Here is a 24,325-nt window from a genome sequence, read left to right as displayed (position 1 = left end):
ATGTCGGCGATCGCAGCAAACCGCAGGTCAATTCAGAACTGCGGTTTCGGAAGTTTCTGAAACCGCAGAATAAGCTTTTTTTTTTTTTTTTTATGTTTAACCCCCCCCGCTGCCCTCTTGCCATCTGCCAGTGGGCGCAGCGAGGGGTGCGGGGAATGCTAAAGGCAGAAGTCTAATCAGACTTTGTAAAGTGAAAATACAGTACACTATATACTGTACTGTATTATACAGACATCAGTTAAAGTGAAAAGGAAAAAAATAAAATAAAATACAAATTCCCTACACGTTTGATATCACCGCGTCCGTAACGACCTGATCTATAAAACGGTCGTGTTACTTTACCCAAATAAAAAATAAAAATAAAAAAAACTATGATGAACCTTACCTTTTGCCCACCTTACTTCCCAAAAAAGGTAATAAAAGTGATCAAAAAAGTTGTATGTACGCCAAAATAGTACCAATCAAACAGTCACCTCATCCCGCAAAAAATGAGACCCTACCTAAGATAATCGCCCAAAAACTAAAAAAAACTATGGCTCTCAGAATATGGAGACACTAAAACATGATTTTTTTGTTTTTGTTTCAAAAATGAAATAAATTGTGTAAAACTTACATAAATATACATTTTAGGTATCACCGTGTCCATAATAACCTGCTCTATAAAAATATCACATGACCTAACCCCTCAGTTGAATACCGTTAAAAAAAAAAGTGGGAAAAAAAAGCTATTTTTTGTCACCTTACATCACAAAAAGTGTAATACCAAGCGATCAAAAAGTCATACGCATCACAAAATAGTGCCAATAAAACAGTCATCTCATTCCGCAAAAATCATACCCTACCCAAGGTATTTGCCCAAAAACTGAAAAAAAAAAAACTATGGCTCTCGGACTATGGAGACCCTAAAACATGATTTTTTTGTTTCAAAAATGAAATCATTGTGTAAAACTTACATAAATAAAAAAATAGTATACATATTAGGTATCTCCGCGTCCGTGACAACCTGGTCTATAAAAATATCACATTATCTAACCTGTCAGATGAATGCTGTAAATAAAAAATAAAAACGGTGCCAAAACAGCTATTTCTTGTTACCTTGCCTCACAAAAAGTGTAATAGAGCAACCAAAAATCATATGTAACCTAAACTAGTACAACAATACTGCCACCCTATCCCGTAGTTTCTAAAATGGGGTCACTTTTTTAGAGTTTCTACTCTAGGGGTGCATCAGGGGGGCTTCAAATGGGACATGGTGTCAAAAAAAACGGTCCAGCAAAATCTGCCTTCCAAAACCGTATGGCATGCCTTTCCTTCTGCGCCCTGCTGTGTGCCCGTACGTTTACGACCACATATGGGGTGTTTCTGTAAACTACAGAATCAGAGCCATAAATATTGAGTTTTGTTCGGCTGTTAACCCTTGCTTTGTAACTGGAAAAAAATTATTAAAATGAAAAATCTGCCAAAAAAGTGAAATTTTGAAATTGTATCTCTATTTTCCATTAAATCTTGTGGAACACCTAAAGGGTTAACAAAGTTTGTACAAATCAGTTTTGAATACCTTGAGGGGTGAAGTTTCTAGAATGGGGTCATTTTTGGGTGGTTTCTATTATGTAAGCCTCACAAAGTGACTTCAGACCTGAACTGGTCCCTAAAAAGTGGGTTTTTGAAAATTTCTGAAAAATCTCAAGATTCGCTTCTAAACTTCTAAGCCTTGTAACATCCCCCAAAAATAAAATATCATTCCCAAATTGATCCAAACATGAAGTAGACATATGGGGAATGTACAGTAATATCTATTTTTGTAGGTATTACTATGTAATACTCTCTCTCAGGAGTAGCCAAAGAGAAAGTAGCCAGCCAGAGGCTGTCCTACTGGACCCCAGGTGCTGTGTTCCCGAAGAGGTGCTGCAGCAGTCGCAGAAGAGAGTAGGGAGATATCCACAGGTGCTGGCAAGATGGAGGCCTGAAAGCAGAAGAAATGTAAACTCCGCCCCTATGGCAAAAGCCTGCGCTTTACTGGGATAGGAGGGGACAAGACACCTCCCAAGAGCAGAGAGAAGCATGGAGGGGCCGAGAAAAAAGCCTAGGAAGCAGGTGGGGGAAGCCGCAGGAGAGGATGCGGCTTAGGCGAGGTAAAAGCCGGGGCCTCGATTAATGAAGTGGCCGGAAAAGGTGCACCATCGGCGGCTAGGAACCGCAGGAAACCGGGGGCCCTTCGGGAAAGAAAAAACAGGTGAGGGGAGCTCCTGAGAGAGAGCGCGACGCCCATGGAGGGGCAAAAGGTGCACCTGGGACCCGAGGACAGGCCAGAGCAGATGTGGCCTAGTCCCGGCAAAAGCTGGGGACTAAAGTAGAAGGGAAGGCAGAGGAGGAGGTATGGGTGGCCAGGGAGGAGAAGTGAGGGAGAGAAAGGCCCCTCCATAGTGTGAATAATCCCACCCCCTGGCCAAAAGAGGGAAATAAAGTGGAGTCCACAATGAAGCCCCTGCAAATCCTGCAGCAGGCAGAAGCCTGGGGAGAAAAATAACAAAATAAATAAAAATATAAAAAAAAAAAAAAAAAAAAAAAAAAGCAGCAAGACCTGCGATAAAAACAGAGCAGGTCATGTCTGCCTCCTACAGACAGACTAAAACTGGTTAGTTTAGAGTCTGTGCAGAGGGTATAGCCCATCTGGGTGGAGCCAACACTTTTCTAGTGTCAGCTGGGCATATACCCATGGTGCTGTGTCTCCCAATGCCATTCACGAGAAAGTGGGTATAATACCACTTTAATTTAGAATGATCCCCATTTCCCAGTTCTATTGTTTGCATGTGAAATGTTGTGCAGCCATGCTTTTATTAGTTCTCTGTATGCCTGCTTTATAGATATACACTTGTAACCATGAATGTGTTAGTCTAAATTTTCCCAAAATAAAAACACAAAATTGTAAAAAAATAAATAAAAAAGACATATTAGATATCATCTTGTCTGTAACAATCAGGTCTATTAAAATATCACATGATCTAACCCCTAAAAAGGTAAATACTGTAAAAAAAAAAAAAAATAATCTGTCAAAACAGCCAAGAGTGTGCAAAGCAGTAATCAAAGCAAAAGGTGGCTACTTTGAAGAACCTAGAATATGACATTTTCAGTTGTTTCACACTTTTTTGATATGTATATAATTCCACATGCGTTAGTTCATAGTTTTGATGCCTTCAGTGTGAATCTACAATTTTCATAGTCATGAAAATAAAGAAAACTCTTTGAATGAGAAGGTGTGTCCAAACTTTTGGTCTGTACTGTATGTTACTCCAATTTCCATTACAGTCCACAAGTGGGTACTGATTATTTTTTTTGGGCTTGGGGAGCTTCCACATGTTTAATATATTATATTTCATCCACTATTTCCATCCTCTAGCACCGTCTTTAGGTGGTCTCCCCTTGGCGCCTCACGTTCCCTTTTCCTCTTCTCTCTTTCTCCCCATACCCTCTCTACCCAGCCATCCGTGCAATTAACTCCTTTGTTTCTCTTTACATATCTGTTTTAAAAGCAGAGAAATTGAAATTTGGAAAGTTGCTAATTTTTCTAATTTTGTTTTGTAAAATTATATATTTTTTAAACAAAAATGAAAAATCTTTACTGAAATTTACCACTAATATGAAGTACAATGTGTCACAAGAAAACAAATCTCAGAATGACTTGGATAATAAAAAGTGTTTCAAAGTTTTTACCACGTCAAATTTCCAAAAAACGGCCTGGTCCTTAACCACCTCAGCCCCCCTAGCTTAAACCCCCTTAATGACCAGACCACTTTTTAAAATTCTGCACTACACTACTTTCACCGTTTATTGCTCAGTCATGCAACTTACCACCCAAATGAATTTTACCTCCTTTTCTTCTCACTAATAGAGCTTTCATTTGGTGGTATTTCATTGCTGCTGACATTTTTACTTTTTTTTTTTATATTAATCAAAATTGACCGAAATTTTTAAAATTAAAAAAAATAATAATACATTTCTATATAAATTTTTCTCTAAATTTATTGTTCTACATGTCTTTGATTAAAAAAAATGCAGTAAGTGTATATTTATTGGTTTGGGTAAAAGTTAAAGTAAAACTATTGTGCAAAAAAATTAATCTACGCACTTTGACTTTCTGAGCACCAGTCATGTTTCCTGAGGTTCTACAATGCCCAGACAGTAGAAACACCCCACAAATGACCCCATTTCGGAAAGTAGACACCCTAAAGTATTCGCTGATGGGCATAGTGAGTTCATCGAAGTTTTTATTTTTTGTCACAAGTTAGCGGAAAATGATTTTTTTTTTCTTTTCTTACAAAGTCTCATATTCCACTAACTTGTGACAAAAAATAAAATTTTACATGAACTCGCCATGCCCCTCACGAAATACCTTGGGGTTTCTTCTTTCCAAAATGGGGTCACTTGTGGGTTATTTATACTGCCCTGGCATTTTAGGGGACCTAAAGCGTGAGAAGTAGTTTGGAATCCAAATGCGTAAAAAATGCCCTGTGAAATCGTAAAGGTGCTCATTGGAATTTGGGCCCCTTTGCGCACCTAGGCTGCAAAAAAGTGTCACACATGTGGCATCGCCGTACTCAGAAGAAGTACGGCAATGTGTTTTGGGGTGTATTTTTACATATACCCATACTGGGTGAGATAAATATCTCTGTAAAAGACAACTTTTCCCATTTTTTTTATAATACAAAGTTGTCATTTTACAGAGATATTTCTCTCACTCAGCATGAGTATATGTAAAAAGACACCCCAAAACACATTGCCGTACCACGACCACAACGGAAGTCGGAATCCATATCGGGATTCTCCGCTAACCGGAAGCCGAACTTTAGACGCCGAACTTAAAACAGAAGTTCGCTCATCACTACTCCTAACCTGAAAAATTTAGTTGCCAAATTTAAATTTTTAGTCGCCAAATTTTAAATACATATAATAATTTTTTTATTTTTTTTTAAAACACGTCTTACCTAGGGTTGTCATGATACCAAAATTTTGACTCTATTTCGATACAATAAAAAGTATTGCGATACTCGGTACCACGTGAAAAAAATAAAACACCAAGAAAGCAGAGTGCATTCCAGATTTTATGGAACATCTGGACCATTATAGAACAGTCCTAACCTAATTTTTGTCATGACATGGTGACTAAAAAATGGCAAATTGCAAGTTTTTTTTTTTTCTGTTAAGGCGTTCGTCGCATAGGAGATATTTTTAAATATTTTAATAGTTCGCACTTTTGCGGGGCGTGGCGATATAAAATATATGTAAAATTGGGCAAGGGGGTAATTTAAACTTAATATTTTGGTGTGTTTTTTTTTACTTTTTATTTAATAACTATTTCCCTCCTTAGGGGCTAGAACCTGGGATCTTTTCATCCCTTGTCCTATTCACCCTGATAGATCTCACACTCTCCCTGCTGCCCTGTGCTTTGTGCACACAGCAGCAGGGAGCCGACTATGGCAGCCAGGGCTTCAGTAGCATCCTGGCTGCCATGGTAACTGATCGGAGCCCCAGGATTACACTGCTGGGGCTCCGATCGGAACTGCCACTGCCACCAATGATAATATATGGGTTGGGGGTGCACTGCGCCACCAATGATTCTGCTTTATAATACTGGGGTTCGGGGGGGCAGGGTTGCGGTGCACTGCGCCACCAATGAATATAGTTTATGCTTAATACAAACGCAGGCTGTGCTGCTAGATGCCGCACCTGAGGGGTTAATAGCAGCGGATCGTAAAAGCGCAGTCAGAGGCTGGGTGCCGGGTATGGGATATGGCCGGCAAGTCTCGCCATTTAGCAATTTTAAGTCGCATTGGCGACCATTTTGGTCGCCATCTGGAGCCCTCTAAGGGGTTTTAATTTACTATAACAAAACAGCCTTTTATTTAAATAAAAAATATTTAAGAATTTAAGAAGTTAATTTAACATGTTTTAACCTACTAGTCCAATGCGGACTGCATGCAGAAGTGTTGTCCACATCTATTTTGGTCCCATTGAGATCCACGGACCAAAACTAAGGCCTTGTGCATGAGCACTATTAGGCACACTATTAGGCCATGTCTCTAGGAGAGCCTTACAGGCAGTTGCCTGTGGCCAACCTTGTGTTCAGTTGTCAGTGAAACTCATCAGCACCTCACAATCAGGTCACAAAAAGCTGAGGGAGGAGGTTTCTGGGAGAGAGAGGGGGAGCTCTGGGGCAACCAATGGGCAGGAATGGGCCAGGCTGGATACATGTACAAATACAAAGCGGGGGCTATACACTTTCATTCAAATATGTTTCAAGCCTGTGCGGTGGTTTCTCCATCTGCAGGACGCACTACCCCTGGTGTTCTTGCAGGGCTGCATTTTCCCTATAGACCTCAGTAGGAAGAAGATCAAATATAAAACCCAACATAATGTGCAGTTCTTTATTATACACAGCACTTCGATTATCCTGACAGCATCTCCCTACTGAGCGCGTGATCTCAGCCTCTTCTAACCCCAGTCCGCTGGAAAGTATTATGAAGATGAGGCGTCAAGACTGGCATTCGAATAGAGTAACGAGTTGGCGAGAGACAAGTTCTGGACAAGCCTGGGTGTAAAGCTCATTGGCAAATGTATTATTCATGATATCATTTAAAAACAGGCTTGTGCCTCCTTAAAGATTAATGGCGGCTGCAAAGCACTTCGTTACGTCAACCTCAGGCTGCAAAGAGCCGTCATTGGGAACCATGTGGTTTTCCTTAAAAGTGTGCGATTTAATCAGTTCTGCCACAGAGCACAAGTAAACAACCATTTGTTCACATGATGACACGGGCAAATACAAGGTCATATGTAGCTGAGGGAGCCCATACAGCTGCCATTGGTGGCTCCTGGAAAGAGGGGGGCCCATTCCAGGTTAATTCAGAGCAACAGTATACTGACCAATCAATGAATGTGCCCCGGCCTTCTTAACAATGCACCCGTATTTTCTGCTTTATAAGATGCACTTTTTCCCCCCTAAAGCGTGTGTGTGTGTGGGGGGGGGGGGGTAAGGCATTCCATCTTATAAAGCTAACACTAATAAGCACTTTCATTATGGAAGCGCTCACTAGTATGCTGGGTCTTCTTCCGAGCACCGTGCTGCGGGGCGTCAGGTCAGTGCAGTGAAGGGCCGGAAGACGACCAGTATGCGGTGAGAGCAAGAAGAGCGCGCCGTCCGAAGCAGGGGAGGCAAGTTGTTTTATTTATTTTATGTCTGATCTGAGATGTCAACGTTTGGGGATCTGATACAGATTGGTGGTCCGATCTAAGGTCTGATGAAAAAAATTGTTGTTTTTTTTTCCGCCTCTAAAACCTAGGTGCGGTAAGTATAACAAAGACGCACAGTAAGGAAGATAGTCACTCTAAAATATATTTTGGCAATATTCTGCTTAGCACATAAAAAGGTGAGGTTTCATCTAAAGACTCAGTGAAACAATCTAAAAACTATGTAAAAAGGTACACACAAAAACTAAAAATGATAAAAAAAAACACTTTAAAAGGGGTGGACTGTGTCAGGAAGAAACCGGACAACCCTTACGAAGTGCCTGCAATATAGAATAAATGATAAATTACCTAGCAGATCATGCAGAGGCCAGTGATTGGCAACAGTGTCACGTTTAATATAAACAAATAAACACCAACCGTGCTTATATTAAAGAGGACCTTTCACTAGTTTAAAAACTAAAAACTAACTATATATCAGTGGGCAGAGCGGCGCCCAGGGGTCCCCCTGCACTTACTAGTATGTCTGGGCGCCGCTCCGTTCGCCCGGTATAGGCTCCGGTGTCTGCAGCTCCCTCTGTTGTACGGGGAGGAGTTTTTGTATGAGGTGTGTCCCTTGCTGCAGCACTGGCCAATCGCAGCGCACAGCTCACAGCCTGGGACTCCCGGGGATACTTTCCCCCTATAGTCTGTTTGCTGGGTTTGGTGACAGAAATAGTTCCTACCAAATATGGAAGGAAGTTGCTCTGTCTACTTTTGTTCTATGGGAGGAAAACAATCCTTTTGAATTGGAAACCACCAAAGAACCCCACCCTTGGTTCCTGGATCCAACTAATAAACGCTGACCTGCAGTTGTATTTTTGCTTTCCTCTGGATCATCACTGCAGGATGATAGGCTGAAATGGATAGACACAAGCCTTTACAAACTATGTTAGGGCTTGATAACATCTGCTTTGAAAGCCCTGTTGAGGGCCTTTGTCGCAGATTAAATACATGCAGCGCTTTTTTCCCCGATTTAACACCTTAAGGACACGGCCATATTTCACCTTAAGGACCAAGCCATTTTTTGCAAATCTGACCAGTGTCACTTTATGTGTGAATAACTTTAAAACATTTACTTATCCAGGTCATTCTGAGATTGTTTTTTCGTCACATATTGTACTTCATGACACTGATGACACTGGTAAGATGGAGTCAAAAAAATTATTTTTTATTTATAAAAATATATATATATATATATATATATATATATATATATATATATATATACACACACACATATATACACACACACACACATATACACATATACCAGATTTACCAAAAATTGCAAATTCCCAAGTTTCAATTTCTCTACTTCTATAATACATAATAATACCTCCAAAAATAGTTATTACTTTACATTCCCAATAGGTCTACTTCATGTTTGGATCATTTTGGGAATGCCATTTTATTTTTTGGGAGATGTTACAAGGCTTAGAAGTTTAGATGCAAATCTTGAAATTTTTCAGAAATTTTCAAAAACCCACATTTTAAAGGACCAGTTCAGGGAATTACCCCATTCTAGAAACTACACCCCTCACGGTATTCAAAACTGATTTTACAAACTTTGTTTACCCTTTAGGTGTTCCACAAGAATTAATGGAAAAGAGAGATAACATTTAAAAATATCACTTTTTGGGCAGATTTTCCATTTGAATCAATTTTTCCAGTTACAAAGCAAGGGTTAACAGCCAAACAAAACTCAATATCTATGGCTCCGATTCTGAAGTTTACAGAAACACCCCATATGTGGTCGTAAACTGCTGTACGGGCACACGGCAGGGCGCAGAAGGAAAGGAATGCCATACGGTTTTTGGAAGGCAAATTTTGCTGGACTGTTTTTTGACACCATGTCCCATTTGAAGCCCCCCTGATGCACCCCTAGAGTAGAAACTCCAAAAAAGTGACCCCATTTTAGAAACTATGGGATAGGGTGGCAGTATTGTTTGTACTAGTTTAGGGTACATATGATTTTTGGTTGCTCTATATTACACTTTTTGTGAGGCAAGGTAACAAGAAATAGATGTTTTGGCACGGTTTTTATTTTTTGTTATTTACAACATTCATTTGACAGGTTACATCATGTGGTCTTTTTATAGACCAGGTTGTCACGGACGCGACAATACCAAATATGACTACTTTTTTGGGTTATTTGTTTCAGTTTTACATAACAAAGAATTTAAAAAAAAAAAAAAAAGCTTAACAGGGGGTTCAGACCTGACCGTTCTGAAACGAGCGCTCTGTATGCGCGATTGTACGGGCGTTTACAATCGCGCATACAGAGACAGGCGTGCACACATTGTCGCGCGTTCCCGAATATCTATGTGCGGGAACGCGCGACAAACGCCCCAAAAAAAGCTCAAGCACTTGTTTGAGCGTCGGGCGTTTTACAGCGCGATCGTACGCGCTGTAAAACGCCCAGGTGAGAACCATTCCCATAGGGAATCATTGGTTCTTGCCTGTTGTGCGTTTTACAGCGCGTAGGAACGCGCTGTAAAACGCTCAGGTCTGAACCCAGAGTTAGTGTCTCCACATTCTGAAAGCCATAGTTTTATTTATTTTTTGGGGCGACTGTCTTGTGTAGGGGCTCATTTTTTTTCGGGATGAGATGACTGTTTGATTGGTACTATTTTGGGGTGCGTATGACTTTTTGATCGCTTGCCATTTCACTTTTTGTGATGTAAGGTGACCAAAAAATTGCTTTTTTTTGACAGTTTTAATTTTTACGGTATTCACCTGAGGGGTTAGGTCAGTGATGGCTAACCTTGGCACTCCAGCTGTGGTAAAACTACAACTCCCAAGATGCCCCCCTTGCTTGGCTGCTCTCAGAACTCTGTGGAAATAAATGGAGCATGCTGGTAGTCGTAGTTTCACCACAGCTGGAGTGCCAAGGTTAGCCATCACTGGGTTAGGTCATGTGATATTTTTATAGAGCAGGTTCTTACGGACACGGCGATACCCAATATGTATACTTTTTTTATTTACTTAAGTTTTACACAATATCAGCATTTTCGAAACAAAAAAAATAAAAAATGATGTTTTAGTGTCTCCATTTTCTGAGCCATAGTTTTTGAGCCATTTTATTTTTTGGGCGATTGGGCAGGGTTCAGCAAAAATGTTTCCGTTACTGATGATACAACTGTCTGCATACGTAATTAATGGATCCGGTTGTATTATCTTTAACATAGCCAAAAAGGATCCGTTATGAACTCTATTGAAAGTCAATGGAGGACGGATCCGTTTTCTATTGTGTCAGAGTAAACGGATCCGTCCCCATTGACTTGCATTATGGGTCATGACTGATCAGTCTTGCTCCGCATCATGTTGCGGTTTGCTCTCCGGTGTGGGAACGCAACTAAACGGAACAGAATGCATTTTGGACCATTCCGTTCTGTTCAGTTCAGTTTTGTCCCCATTGACAATGAATTGGGACAAAACTGAAGCATTTTTTCTGGTATTGAGCCCCTATGACAGATCTCAATACCGGAAAACAAACGCTAGTGTGAAAGTAGCCTTACTCTGCTTACACTAGACGTCATAGGCAATCCTGTTTCAAAGGTTAACTGTTGTGCGCCTATCCACCATACAAAGCAGAAAGAATACGGCAAAAAAAATAAAAATAAACACTAATAATACTTTATAAATAAAAATCATAAAAATCAAAACAGATTCGATTCTCGAGCCCCGTGTGCAATATGTAGAAGTAAAAGATGCGCCGCTATCTTGTGAAGAATACAACAGATGCTTTTAGGTCTGTGGATAAGAGGGCAGTAGGTTACAAGGTTTCTGCGCTGTACAACTGTGGATGGAAGTGAAGTCAATATTTTGCCTGAAAAAACAAAAACAGTTCCTCCATCTACAGTGGTCCCTTTTCGTATGTCTGCATCTGTCGCTTGTGTACTAGGATTTCCTTGTCCTTATAGGGGTTCTCCAGGAATTAAAGGGCTTGTCCCACGAAAAATGTTCTACAGTTTTCAAACCGGCATCTGGATCTGAATACTTTTGTAATTGCATGTAATTAAAAATTCTGTATAGCCACTGAGTTATTCAATAAAATGTATCTGTATAGCGCCACCTGCTGTTTGTTATTTTTCTTATTTCGTTGTCCTGCTCATTGAGATGGCCGCACATGCTCAGTTTCATCCTTCAACTGCCTCCTGAGCTGTGATAGGGAGAGGAGGCGTGTCCATGCTCTCCCTATCTGCTTGATATAAATCTTGCAGAACAATGAATGGGGAGATCTCTGGATCTATGTGAGGTACAGGGCTGGTTCTAGCTTTGTTAGAAAGAGACTGTCATGTACTATACAATATCCGATTTAAATTTTTTACATTAATCATGGGGTAACCACTTTAAGTAAAGACAGGATAGACAAGACAGACTGTGATAACAGAGACTACATACAAGGGCTGCTGCCCATTACCCCCATCCTCCTCTCTGAACTTCATGTCTCCTCATGAACTCCTTTCCCACAGAGATTCAGCTCTTATACGCTGTATTCAGGATCATAATACCTGACAAGCAGAGCAGAGGGGAGGATGAGGGGCTCGGTTCAGAATAGGAAATGGCTGTCTCAGCATTGAGCAATTCTTTTCTACCCATAGTTATAGCGCATAGGGGAAATCCTGTCCAGGAGTAAAGCACCCAAAAAAGGTGCTATGGAATAAGATGAGATGGATACTTGCGCCATGTGCTAAGACAAAAAAGTATGTACCGTACATCTGTACACGTAGGAAAAACGGTATGGGCATTTGTCTTTACTACATGGTATGTCTTTACAGCCCAGTTTAGGTTACGCTAGTTCATATCATTCACCAGTCTCCCTAAATCCCATTCTGAAGAAGCAGGCCACAGAAAAGTGTATAGAGTGTGGCTTCATTTTCAGTAGGGAAGAAGGGAGTATTTGTAAAAGGTGCATTTCATTTTTCAACTTTCAGATGTTGCACTCACTGGTGCACAACTCACCCTGAACTGGCTGCTGTGACTGTCCTTGAAGGTGGCGGACTCTGTCCCAATTGTCCTTTCTCTTGCTGCTTGATAAATTCCTTGGCTTCCCTGGATGAGCAATCCACTTCTTTTGTTACCCTGATGAGAAAGAACACAGTGGAAATTAAAGCTGCTGATTGCTTTGGTAAGCTTTGAAGAAACTGTTTGTTTAGGACAAAAGATTACAGAAATTAAAAAGGGAACTGTAGTACTGTACATTGTAATCCAGCTAACGGCAAGCCCAGGCAGCAAGAAAACAACTGCGCTGCAGAGAGCTGGCAAAGATGATGAAAAAAAAAGTACTCTTAAAAGGGTTTCTACCACCACATTTTGACCTAATTAGCTGTCAGACACTAGCGATCTGCAAGTGTCTGCTGTACCTAACCATGCTATTGTAATCCCTTTCTCTGCATCGGTTACCCTAAAAAACGAACTTTTATTGCTATGCAAATGAGCCTCTAGGTGCTATGGGGGCGTCTTTTCAGCACCTAGAGGCTCCGTCTACTCACCATGTCTGCCGCCCAGCTCGTCCCTCCAGCCCACCCATCTCTAGATTGACAGCCTCCATTGCGGCCGAATTCTCGCGCCTGCGCCGTGTGTGTCTTTATTCAGCCCAGGCGCAGTGACTGTCGGACCGCTCACTGCGCCGGCATCTCGACTGCGCCAATGACGTCAGAGTGCTCCCAGGAACAGGCGACGCTCGGCCTCAAGCAGTGGAGATGCGCAGGCGAGATGCGCAGGCGCCATGGAGATGCGCTGGCGCAGTGAGCGGTCTGACAAGTCCCTGCGCCTGCGCCGAATACAGACGCACACGGCGCAGGCGCGAGAATTCGGCCGCGATGGAGGGACGAGCTGGGCGGCAGACATGGTGAGTAGACGGAGCCTCTAGGTGCTGAAAAGACGCCTCCATAGCACCTAGAGGCTCATTTGAATAGCAATAAAAGTTTTTGTTTTTTAGGGTAACCGATGCAGAGAAAGAGATTACATTAGCATGGTTAGGTACAGCAGACACTAGCAGATCGCTAGTGTCTGACAGCTAATTAGGTCAAAATGTGGTGGTAGAAACCCTTTAAACTAAGGCTGTAACATTCATGCATTTCAAATAGGAACAACTGAGAAACAGCACAAAATAGAGTTCAGAAAATGTGCTCTAAAATTATTATTTCATAATGAATGCTGGTATTTACTAAAAATTGACTTGTCAGAAGAGCCATGGTACATTATACGCGTAAATTTATGCGCTTTCATTCCTTGAGATATGTTATCCTGACAACAATTTGAAGATTACAGCACAGCAAGTAGTCTAAAAGATGGCTGTTGGGGGGGGGGGGGGGGGGGGGGGGAAATATGTTATCACACTGAACATCACTCATTAGCATGCGCATTTCGGCCCCACAGAAATGAAAGGGTCCGCCGCGTCTGATCCTCAAAAAATTCGAATCGGACGCACCGTTATAGGGAGGGGGATCTGGGCATGGCACCGTTATGGGGAGGGGGGATCTGGGCATGGCACCGTTATGGGGAGGGGGGATCTGGGCATGGCACCGTTATGGGGAGGGGGATCTGTGCACCGTTATGGGGAGGGGGATCTGTGGATTGCACCGTTATGGGGAGGGGGATCTGTGGATGACACTATATAGCATCTTATGCTATATGTGTCATCCACAGATCTCCCCCATAGCAGCGTTATCCACAGATCCCACACACAGATCCCCCTCCCCATAACAGCCCTGGCCCCGCCGCTCACAGCAGTATTCCTTAACCGGAAGTAACTTTTACTATAAAATCACTGCATCTTCTTTTACCTTACAATGAAGCTCCAGTAACAGGCAGAGCGGGCGGCGGCATAACGTCACTTACTCACGTGGCGCGCCTGCTCCGCTTACTTTATGAATGAAGCAGGTGGAGCATGCGTGTCACGTGATTAAGTGACGTTATGCCGCCGCCCGCTCTGCCTGTTACCGGAGCTTCATTGTAAGGTAAAAGAAGATGCAGCGATTTTAAAGTAAAAGTTACTGCCGGTTAAGGAATACTGCTGTGAGCGGCGGGGCCAGGGCTGTTATGGGGAGAGGGATCTGTGTTCTGCCTGTTACTGGAGCTTCATTGTAAGGTAATAAAGATGCGGTGATCTAAAGTTCAAGGACCCGCAGGCATAGCGCCTGACCGCCCGCTCCCGCTCGCATAGCAACTAATCGGCCGATTATTCGATAACTGGATTCGTTGACAACTAATCCGGTTATCGAATATTATCGATAACGTCGATTAATCGTTGCAGCCCCATTATCCATCCTAAGTTCTCTAAAGTGGAGCAGAGGAATTCTGTATCTTTTTCTAGCCCCTCTTTTGCTGAGAGACTATTAAGAAATCGTCCAGATAGGGCACCAGAGTAATTCCTGACAGTCTTACAAAAGCTGCTAATTCTGCTACCACTTTGGTGAAGACTCTTGGAGTCTGAGATACTCCGAAGGGAAGCGCCCTGTATTGGAGGTGCATCAACTTCCCCTGAACCCAGACTGCTGTTCTTAAACACTTTTGGGAGGAAGAATGGATTGGAACATGATAATATGCATCTTCCAGATCCAGGCTTGCCATCCAGCAATCCTGGAAGAGGAGACTCGCAGTAGATTTTATAGTCTCCATGCAAAATTTCTTGTAGACTAGGGATTGGTTTAATTTCTTCAGATTAAAAATAACTCTGAACGTTCCATTTGGTTTCGAGACGAAAAAGGAATTCCAGCCGGAATCCGTTTTCTATTACACTTAATCTTAGAAATGGACCCCCAGGCTGGAAAAAACTGAGACAGTCTTCCTCCCACCTGACTTCTGGCGTCATTGCAGTTTGTCTTTTAGTCTATTGTCCTGGGGTTTGAACAAAACCCCAAAACGTCACCCCAAGGTAAGAGAAAATGAAGATTTAAATGAGCATATAGATAACTATGACAGATAAAGAAAGTCCTTACATACTGTATAACTTCTGCTGGGAGCTGTAACTCACTGTTTATGATGAGGACAGGAACTTCTTCAGGGTCTGTATAGCATACAGTTTACCCAAAAAATAAAATGTAGTCGTCCTCACTTGACATCCAAAGGAGAGGCTCATCCTGACACAGACAGAGGGTGCACAGGACACGTAGTACTGCACTGTACTGTAAAGACGAGCTACCAGACAAACAATACCAGAGCAATGGCCATGTTAGGCTGCCGCATAGCCAGATACCACTGTGCACCACCGGATCCCTATTCACTGTAATGGTAATCTAGCTACTTTCCGGCATACATGCCGACTTTCAGCCGGACAAAGAATGTTGCTGGTAGCATTTTTTGTCCATCTGAAAGTCGGCATGTATGCCGGATACAGTGACCGGATTATAGTGCTGTAGTTCACAACGCAGATGTTAACCCGCCCTTAATTGGTTGATCTGGGTCTGAGACATTGTATGCAGTCTGGTTTCAACTTATGATGTTCCATGAAAGTCCATTGTATGCTGAAAATATTGTATCCTGAGGTCATTGTATCTTGGGGGTCAACTGTACTAGTTTTCCATAGAGTTATGGACTCAAGTTACAATGGTCTTCCCAGAACCAATTAAAACAGGTTGTCCAGGTTCAGAGCTGAACCCAGACATATTCTCTTCTTCACTCAGGCAGCCCCTCCAAGTTGAGCACTGGAGTATTGCTCCGATGCGGTCCCTTGCCCTGCACTGAAACGAACAAGGCAAAGGTATTTTTAGAACCCCTTTAATAAGGGAACCACTCAACATGTATGTACAGACTATGTCTTGTCTTTGCATTCTTTACATTTTTCATTTTTAAAAGGAAACCTGTCCTGCCCTCTGGTGACAGCATAAAGCAGTAACTTGCTGCACGTGAACCTGACAGATTGCTTTGTTGTGGCTTTGGGCAGGATCGCACCCCCTCACAGGTTCTGCTCATTAGTTAGTTAGTGATGCTATTTATTCTTGCCTCTCACTATAGCCCTTGTGGTTTCTCCTGGAGATCTCTGCTGGTGTTTGGTGGATCTCCTGCTCCCAGTTAGTCTTCAGTTAAGTTCTCCTTCCTTCCTTCTCCTCTGTTTGTACTGGCTAGGCCTTAGGTAGACGCTGATTCCTTCATCTTGTGCAAGGAACCGGTTGTCTTTTCGCCAGCTCCCTAGCTGAGGGTTTGTGTCAGTTGCAGCAGGGTTTAGGTTGGTGTGCATGAACACTTCTACCTACATGAACAAATCTCGATGGTAGCAGTCAGGGAAAGGCTCAGGGATTGTCAGGAGGTGACCTTTCCCTGTTCCCTAGCTGTGGGGCCTAGCCTGCTGTTTTGTTTAATTTTGTTTGCTTCCCTCATCTACCGTGACAATAGGATTTGGGTTAGTAGAACTTACAGAACATTCCTTCCAGTGTAAGGAAAGCTCTTTAAAGCAGCAGGTAGGTGAGGGAGCCTGTATCTCATAAATACACTGCTGTCCTGCCACCATACTGCAATGAGTGAACTGTAAGGCCAACAAAACGACAGCACATTGTCACATAAGTGCCAGCAACTTTCAAAACTTTAGGCCAGGCATCCTCAAACTGCGGCCCTCCAGCTGTGGCAAAACTACAACTCCCAGCATGCCCGAACAGCCTACAGGTATCAGCCTACAGCAGGGCATTGTGGGAGTTGTAGTTTTACAACAGCTGGAGGGCCGCAGTTTGAGGATGCCTGCTTTAGGCTGTCCTCAGAGGTCCCTTTTAAGCAGCCCCCTCTTCCCTTGACCACCAGACCTGTGGAGGGAAGCATACTTACCTGCTCCCGGCTGCTCAGTTCCGGCTCCTTTGGTGCGTTGCGCTCTGGTTTCCTGCTTGTAAAGTGGACGGGGTCAGGTGTGCCGCCGAGGACAATAACTGGCTGCTGGAGTGAGGTGCCCCCAAGTGACAGGTCACATGTCACTGGGGACGTGAACCAACAATCCTTAAGAGCTTACAATCTAAATGTGTCATACAGTCTTGACGTGGCCTTCCCAGCCTACTGTAAAGAGTGGCAGATATATAACTAGTGGATAATAGATACCTAGAAATGCTGCAGGTCTGAGAAGGGGGGGGGTTAGGGTCACTTAATATATAGGAACAACTCTGAGATCCTGACACAAGGCCTGAAAAGAAATGCTTATTAATGTAATCTTCCTATAGCATCACGTCACTGGTAATTCTGAAGAGCATCCCAGGGGAGCATAGGCATTGTGAGAGCCCCACTCTCAATGATTGCATCAGATGGCAATAGGGCAGAGCTCCATCTTGTTCTTAAAGCTGGGCCCCGCTCAAGACAACTCCCAATTGCAGGAGGTTAAAATGAACATTACAGCAGACGGAATAAAGACTGTGATTGTTGTAAGAGGCCCCGAGCATCTGCCAGGACAGAATGAGCTGATTCTTACCAAGCAGTTCCTATAACAGGCCTCCTCAATGATATCATGGGCTAACACAGGAAACAGAACAGCAGCTTTCCCCAACACTGATAGTGCAACTGCACCCCCTAGTGGTCAATACAAGGAGGCTCCACAAATAGGAGAACATACACTAAACATAAAGGGGTCGTCCGCTTTTTACTATTGATGACCTATCCTCAGGATAGGTATCAATATCAGAAAAGCACGGGTCCAACTCCCTGCACCCCCGCCGATCAGCTGTTTAATGAAAAGGCAGTGCTCATACAAGTGCCTCCTTCTCTGTTCTGCTTACCTGCTTGCCGCAATAATTGCAGGGGTGTGCAGGTGTAATTACGTCCCCATTCACTTCTATGGGACTGCTCGTCTGTTCAAGTAAATACTGCAGAGCCGTACCAGTTGTATCGCAAGTTTTAAAGTGGTTTTACACTTTAAAAATCAACTACTGAAGTTATTCAAAGAAGTCACTTCCGACTTCAGCTCATCGGAGCCCATACATTTTAATACTGTGCGGAGACGGATCTCTGTACAGTATTAATCCGAAGTTTTGAACGAAGCGACTTCGGATTTAGCATCCAAAGCTTGCTTCGTTCATCACTAATTAAAAGCTTCCTCAATCTCTGCGAGGAGAAGGTGTTAACGACCCGAGAGCGTGAGGCTCCCATATTTTAGACTCCATTCACACGTCCGCAAGTGTTGTCCGAACCCGTTCCGCAATTCTGCGGAACGGGTGCGGACCCATTCATTCTCTATGGGGACTGAATGGATGCTCGGATTTTCAGGTCTGCAATTGCGGACAAGAATAGGCATTCCTATGGGGGGTGCAGATCTGTATTGCAGATCCGCAATGCACTACGGACGTGTGAATGGACCCTTACACTACTCAGGTGTCGCGGTCACAATTAACCACGGCATCTGAGGGGCTGAACCCGCTGTGTTCTTGAGCGGACGCCATATTCAAAGTGACTACTTCCATCATGCATAGCGCTGATAGTCAAGGGATTTTAAAATTAAAACTGCAGGACTTCCAAAGGACTTGTAAACTATAGCTGAAGTTCCAGTTTATTAGCCATTTCAGGTTGGGAGAATGTGACTGTACTGCTTTTCAACAGTATTGCTTCAAAAATAAGATAAGTATGCCTCCATGACCAACATCTCCAGTTCTGAGAACCTCCAGAAGCTTAGGACATCCCCTGCCCCTAGGGCACATCACAGTGCATGGGTCGAGATTAGCCAGTGAAGATATCCTCTACAGCAGCGGAGGAGGACTGGAGCAGAATCCTACAGATAATTGTAAGAATTGACAATTTATTTCATTTTGGGTTAACTGAGCTATATGTTTACCATTTGAAAAACCTCTAAGATATGATCCTGTCCCCCTATGACCAAAAGATATTGTGCCAATTGTCCAATAATCCTCTACAAAGAATATGCCACAGTCCTGAGCGTTCCCCCTCCTCACACTGGCATGATGGCAGTCATTGGAGGACATGGCAGCACTCTCCTCATGAACGGAGTCTGGATATTCTTTGTGAAGGGTTATTAACCACTTCCCATCCGGGCCATTTCCCCCTTCCTGACCAGGCCTAATTTAGCAAATTTGACATGTGTCACGTTATATGGTAACTTTCGAACACTTAACTTATCCAAGCCATTCTGATACTGTTTTCTCGCGACACATTGTACTTCATGACAGTGGTAAATTTAAGTCTATATATTTCACCTTTATTTACAAAATAATCAAAAATTTACCCAAAGGTTTTTTAAAAACAAAAAAAAAAATGCAATTTTCACAATTTCTATTTCTCTGCTTTTAAAACAGAAAGTGATACCTCATAAATGATTACTTAACATTCCCCATATGTCTACTTTATGTTGGCATCATTTTGGAAATGTCATTTAATTTTTTTTAGGACGTTAGAAGGCTTAGAATTTTAGAAGCAATTCTTCAATTGTTTAAAGAAAAGTTCAAAAACCCACTTTTTAAGGACCAGTTCAGGTCAGAAGTCACTTTGTGAGGCTTACATAGTGGAACCCCCCCCCATAAATGGCCCCATTGTAAAAACTACACCCCTCAAGTTAATCAAAACAGATTTTACAAACTTTTTTTAACCCCTTAGGTGTTCCACAAGAATTAAAGGAAAATGGAGATATTTAAAAATTTCACTTTTTTGACAGATTTTCCATTTTAATCCATTTTTTCTTTAACACATCGAGGGTTGACAGCCAAACAAAACTTAATATTTATTACCCCGATTCTGCGGTTTACAGAAACACCCCACATTTGGTCGTAAACTGATGTAAGGGCACACGGCAGGGCGCAGAAGAAAAGGAGCGCTGTACGGTTTTTGGAAGGCAGATTTACCCGAACTGGTTTTTAGATGCCATGTCCCATTTGAAGCCCCCCTGATGCACCCTTACAGTAGAAACTCCCAAAAGCAGGCCTCATTTTTGAAAATACGGGATAAGGTGCCAGTTTAAAAAAAAAAAAGTTTGTATCTCCATTTTCTGAACGCCATATTTTTTTTATTTTCCTGCCGATCGTCTGGTGCAGGGGCTCGTTTTTTTGCAGGAGTTGACATTTTAATTGGTACCATTTTTGGGTACATATGATTTTCTTTATCATTCATTATTTCACTTGGTTGTTTTAGAACAGTTTTTATTTATTTTTACAGCGTTCACCTGAGGGGGTTAGGTCATGTGACATTTTTATAAAGCAGATCGTTACGGACTTGGCAATACCTAGTATGTATACTTTTTCTTATTTAAGTTTTACACAATAGCATTTTTGAAACCAAAAAAATTATGTTTTCGTGTCTCCATAGTCTGTGAGAGCCATAGCTTTTTTATTTTATGGCAGATTGTCTTAGGGTCTCATTTTTTGCAGGATGAGGTGACGGTTTGATTGCTACTATTTTTGGGGGGCATACACCTTTTTGATCGCTTGGTGTTGCATTTTATGTGATGTTAGGTGACAAAAAAAAAAAAATTTGGCACTTTTTTTTTTTTTTTTTTTTTTTTTTTTACGGTGTTCACCTGAGGGGTTAGGTCATGCGATATTTTTATAGAGCTGGATTTTATAGATGTGGCGAGACCTAATATGTATACTTTTTTTTATTTATTTCACTTTAACACAATAATAGCAGTTTTGAAGAAAAAAAAATAAACATTTTAGTGTCTCCATTGTCTGAGAGCCATAGCTTTTTTTATTTTTTGACCGATTGTCTTAGGTAGGGTCTCTTTTTTCGTCATGAGGTGACTGTTTAATTGGTACTATTTTGGGGAGCATACGCCTTTTTGATCACTTGGGGTTGTAAGGTGACAAAAATTGCTTTTTTTTTTTACAGTTTTTATTTTATATGTTGTTTATCGGACGGGGTGGTCCATGTGATAAATTTATAGACATATAATAGAAGAAAATACTCCGGCGGCACTCACCGATCAACGTTTTCATTTACTTTATTAACCACGGGTCGGGAGCAGACACGATATAGTGCAACCAAACAAACAGGCAGCAGCGGCGGCCGTTTCGCCCACAAAGCGTTTCCTCTGGCCACAGCTCACCAATCAAGCACACCTAACACCTTTTATAGGTAAATGCACTAGGGGCGTATACCCACTCCGTCACTTCTCGTACACAACGTGGCTCCGGTGTGCGGCGCTGCTGCGATCGCGCTCACCCACCTCTGCGACACACGATTGAATCGAAAGCAGGGCTGTGGAGTCTGAGGCAATTTTGGGTACCTGGAGTAGGAGTCGACAAAAAATGAACCGACTCCTACTAGATTTAAATTGGAATAAAAAAAATAAAAAAAAGCAAGTTTAAATGTCCCAATTCACAAAAAGTTATAATTAATTACCGTATTTTTCGCCCTATAAGACGCACCTGCCCATAAGACGCACCTAGGTTTTTGAGGAGGAAAATAAGAAAAAATATATTTTGAACCAAAAGGTGTGCTTTTGGTGGGTTTTGAACTAATGGTGGTCTGTGGGTGGCACTGTTATGGGGGCATCTGTGGATGGCACATATACAGCATCTTATCTTATGTGTCATCCACAAATCATCCCCATAACAGTGTTCCTGTGTAGTGAATGGGGGCCGGCATCTGTTTCTGTAATGGCAGCGGGGCCCGGTGACTGCTTCATTCATAAAGTGGGCGGAGCAGGCGCATGACGTAGTGAGCTACGCTACGAGCGCCCACCCGGCCTGCTGACTGCCAAGAAGTTAGTAAGTAGTACAGCGCTAGATTTAAGATGATTGGAATACTTTAACAATACCCACAAGTTAGATATGATTACCGTATACTACAGTGAGCAGGGCCCGGTGTAGTAGAATACAGTGACTGCACCGGGCCCCGCTGCCATTACAGAAATAGATGCCGGCCCCCAGCCCCTCCTCCCTCTCAGCCTATTCACCGGACGGTCGCAGCATTCGCCCCATAAGACGCACTGCTATTTTTCCCCCACTTTTGCGAAAAATACGGTACTTCTCTACTGTAAGAATAAAGGCCAATGCATGCAGTGCGTCACGTTACCACAAAACGAACACGTTAAGTGACCATGAAGAAGCATGCTTTTCATATGCTTCACTATATGGCACGCAACGCACAGTTAAGGAGCGGCAATACTTATACTTTCCATTGTGTTGTGTTCCACTGTTACAGGGAACGCAACGCCCATGGTTAACCTAGCCTCTCACTGATAACTGATTAAGTAAATATGTTTTTTGCAGGACTAGACACTTGTATAAGTGAAGGGAATGGATAATCAATAGTTCAAGACTGAAGCTGTGAACCATTTGAAAAACTGCTGTCATTCAGCTAAGGCTATAAAAACTTGTAAACTCAGATTGTTAGCTTAAACTTTAAACATGACTATGGGATTCTACTCGGGAAATCATGTTTTACAATAAATGCCCCTTCCCCTGCCCCTTCCTGGATCCTCCCACTGCCCTATCTTCAGCAGAAGATCAGCACACAAAGGAGAAGGGAGCAGTTTCCTAGTAGTTCTGTGGTAATGACATGTGTGTTGCTTTTCTTTCCTTCAAGAAATGTAGAAAATAAATTTGCATATTAAATACAGAGGAGTCGGAAGTACCAAAAACTGAGGAGTCGGAGCATTTATCTACCGACTCCACAGCCCTGATTGAAAGTGTGTACTTTAGTGGTGGCACGATCGCTAACCCGCCGTATCACCATACACCACGTATTGGTGGGTTCGATCCCGTGCTGTGCCATCTGCCCATCACTCTGCAATCAAGCAGTACTACTTCATAAAAGGACATCAAAACATACATCAGGTGATATTAAAAACAATAATGAGGATTGAGCAGATCCATAACAAAAAAAAAACTGGAAACATGGCTGAATAGTTGGCGTCCACAGGGGAATAAACGTTGTGGAAGTTGTTCCTTTTGTAAATTTAATTTACAAGGGTCTTTGGTCTCGTTCATAGAGTGAACACACTGATAACATGTAGAAGTCGCTATGTTGTCTATCTAGTACTGTGTGTGTGCGGTAGGTTTTATATTGGTAAGACCATACGCTGTCTATTTGAAAGGTTCCGTGAACATGTGGGATCAATTACCTCAGGCAAAAGGGGTCCTACGATTAGTAGAACATGTCCGCACGGTACACGGCGGAGACAGTAGAGTCTTACGGTTTGCTGGTCTGGAGGTTGTTCCAACCCCTCAAAGGGGAAGGGATAGGGATCGTGAACTTCTTAGAAGGGAAGGCAGGTGGATCCTGCGTTCCAATGCTATGAGCCCCCTTGGGATAAATGAAAAAAAATAGACTTAAGCATATTTTTGTAATCATTTGTTATGGATCTGCTCAATGTTAATTATTGTTTTTAATATCACCTGATGTATGTCCTGATGTCTTTGATGTAAATATACTGCTTGATTGCAGAGTGATGGGCGGATGGCACAGAACGGGATCGAACCCACCAATACGCGGTGTATGGTGATCCGGCGGGTTAGCGATTGTGTCACCACTAAAGTACACACTTTAAATTCAATCGTGTGTGGCGGCGGTGGGTGAGCGCAATCGCAGCAGCGCCACACACTTGAGCCGCGTTGTGGACGAGAAGTGATGGAGTGGGTATACGCCCCTAGTGCATTTACCTATAAAAGGTGTTAGGTGTGCTTGATTGGTGAGCTGTGGCCAGAGGAAGCGCTTTGTAGGCGAAACTAAGCGCTTTTTGGGCGAAACGGCTGTCGCTGCTGCCTGTTTTTTTTTTTTTTACACTTTGCGTCCCCCATAAGGTCATACGTGACCTTTGGGGGACATTTACCTTAACTTTTTTTTCCCCCACTCTTGATTTCTCCTGTAACTGGGGCTGACATAGTAGCCCCAGTTACAGGGGAAATACACCCCCCAGAGAGGCTGTACAGCAGAATACAACGCTGTACAGCCTCAGTGCAGGGCTGATGGATATCTGTGGAAGACCCGACAGCTCCTGCACTCTCCTGGCCCTGGCGGTCACATGACCACCGGGCCGGGACAGGAAGCGCATAGCACTTACTGAGCGCTGTGTATGCAGCGATCTAGAAGGCAGGGACACCTGGGAACTGTCCCTGCCTTCTCTCTGGGGTAGCCTGCTGTCACTGTCTGACAGGGGGCCCCACGCCATCTCTGAATGCAT

General features: G+C 42.7%; 1 protein-coding gene across 2 annotated transcripts in view; it reads right to left on the bottom strand.

Annotated features, from left to right (window-relative positions):
- Positions 1-24,325, bottom strand: part of CFDP1 (craniofacial development protein 1) — a 51,219-nt gene that overhangs the window by 19,870 nt on the left and 7,024 nt on the right. For both annotated transcript variants that reach the window (XM_044270319.1, XM_044270320.1), the window contains exon 5: positions 12,247-12,366. In XM_044270319.1, the coding sequence (XP_044126254.1) occupies positions 12,247-12,366 (120 nt within the window). The remainder of the gene's footprint in view (positions 1-12,246; positions 12,367-24,325) is intronic.

Source organism: Bufo gargarizans, chromosome 10 (genome assembly GCF_014858855.1).
Source record: "Bufo gargarizans isolate SCDJY-AF-19 chromosome 10, ASM1485885v1, whole genome shotgun sequence".
Lineage (NCBI taxonomy): Eukaryota > Metazoa > Chordata > Amphibia > Anura > Bufonidae > Bufo > Bufo gargarizans.
The sequence above is the reverse complement of the archived record's forward strand: the minus strand, read 5'-3'. Positions and strand labels throughout refer to the sequence as shown.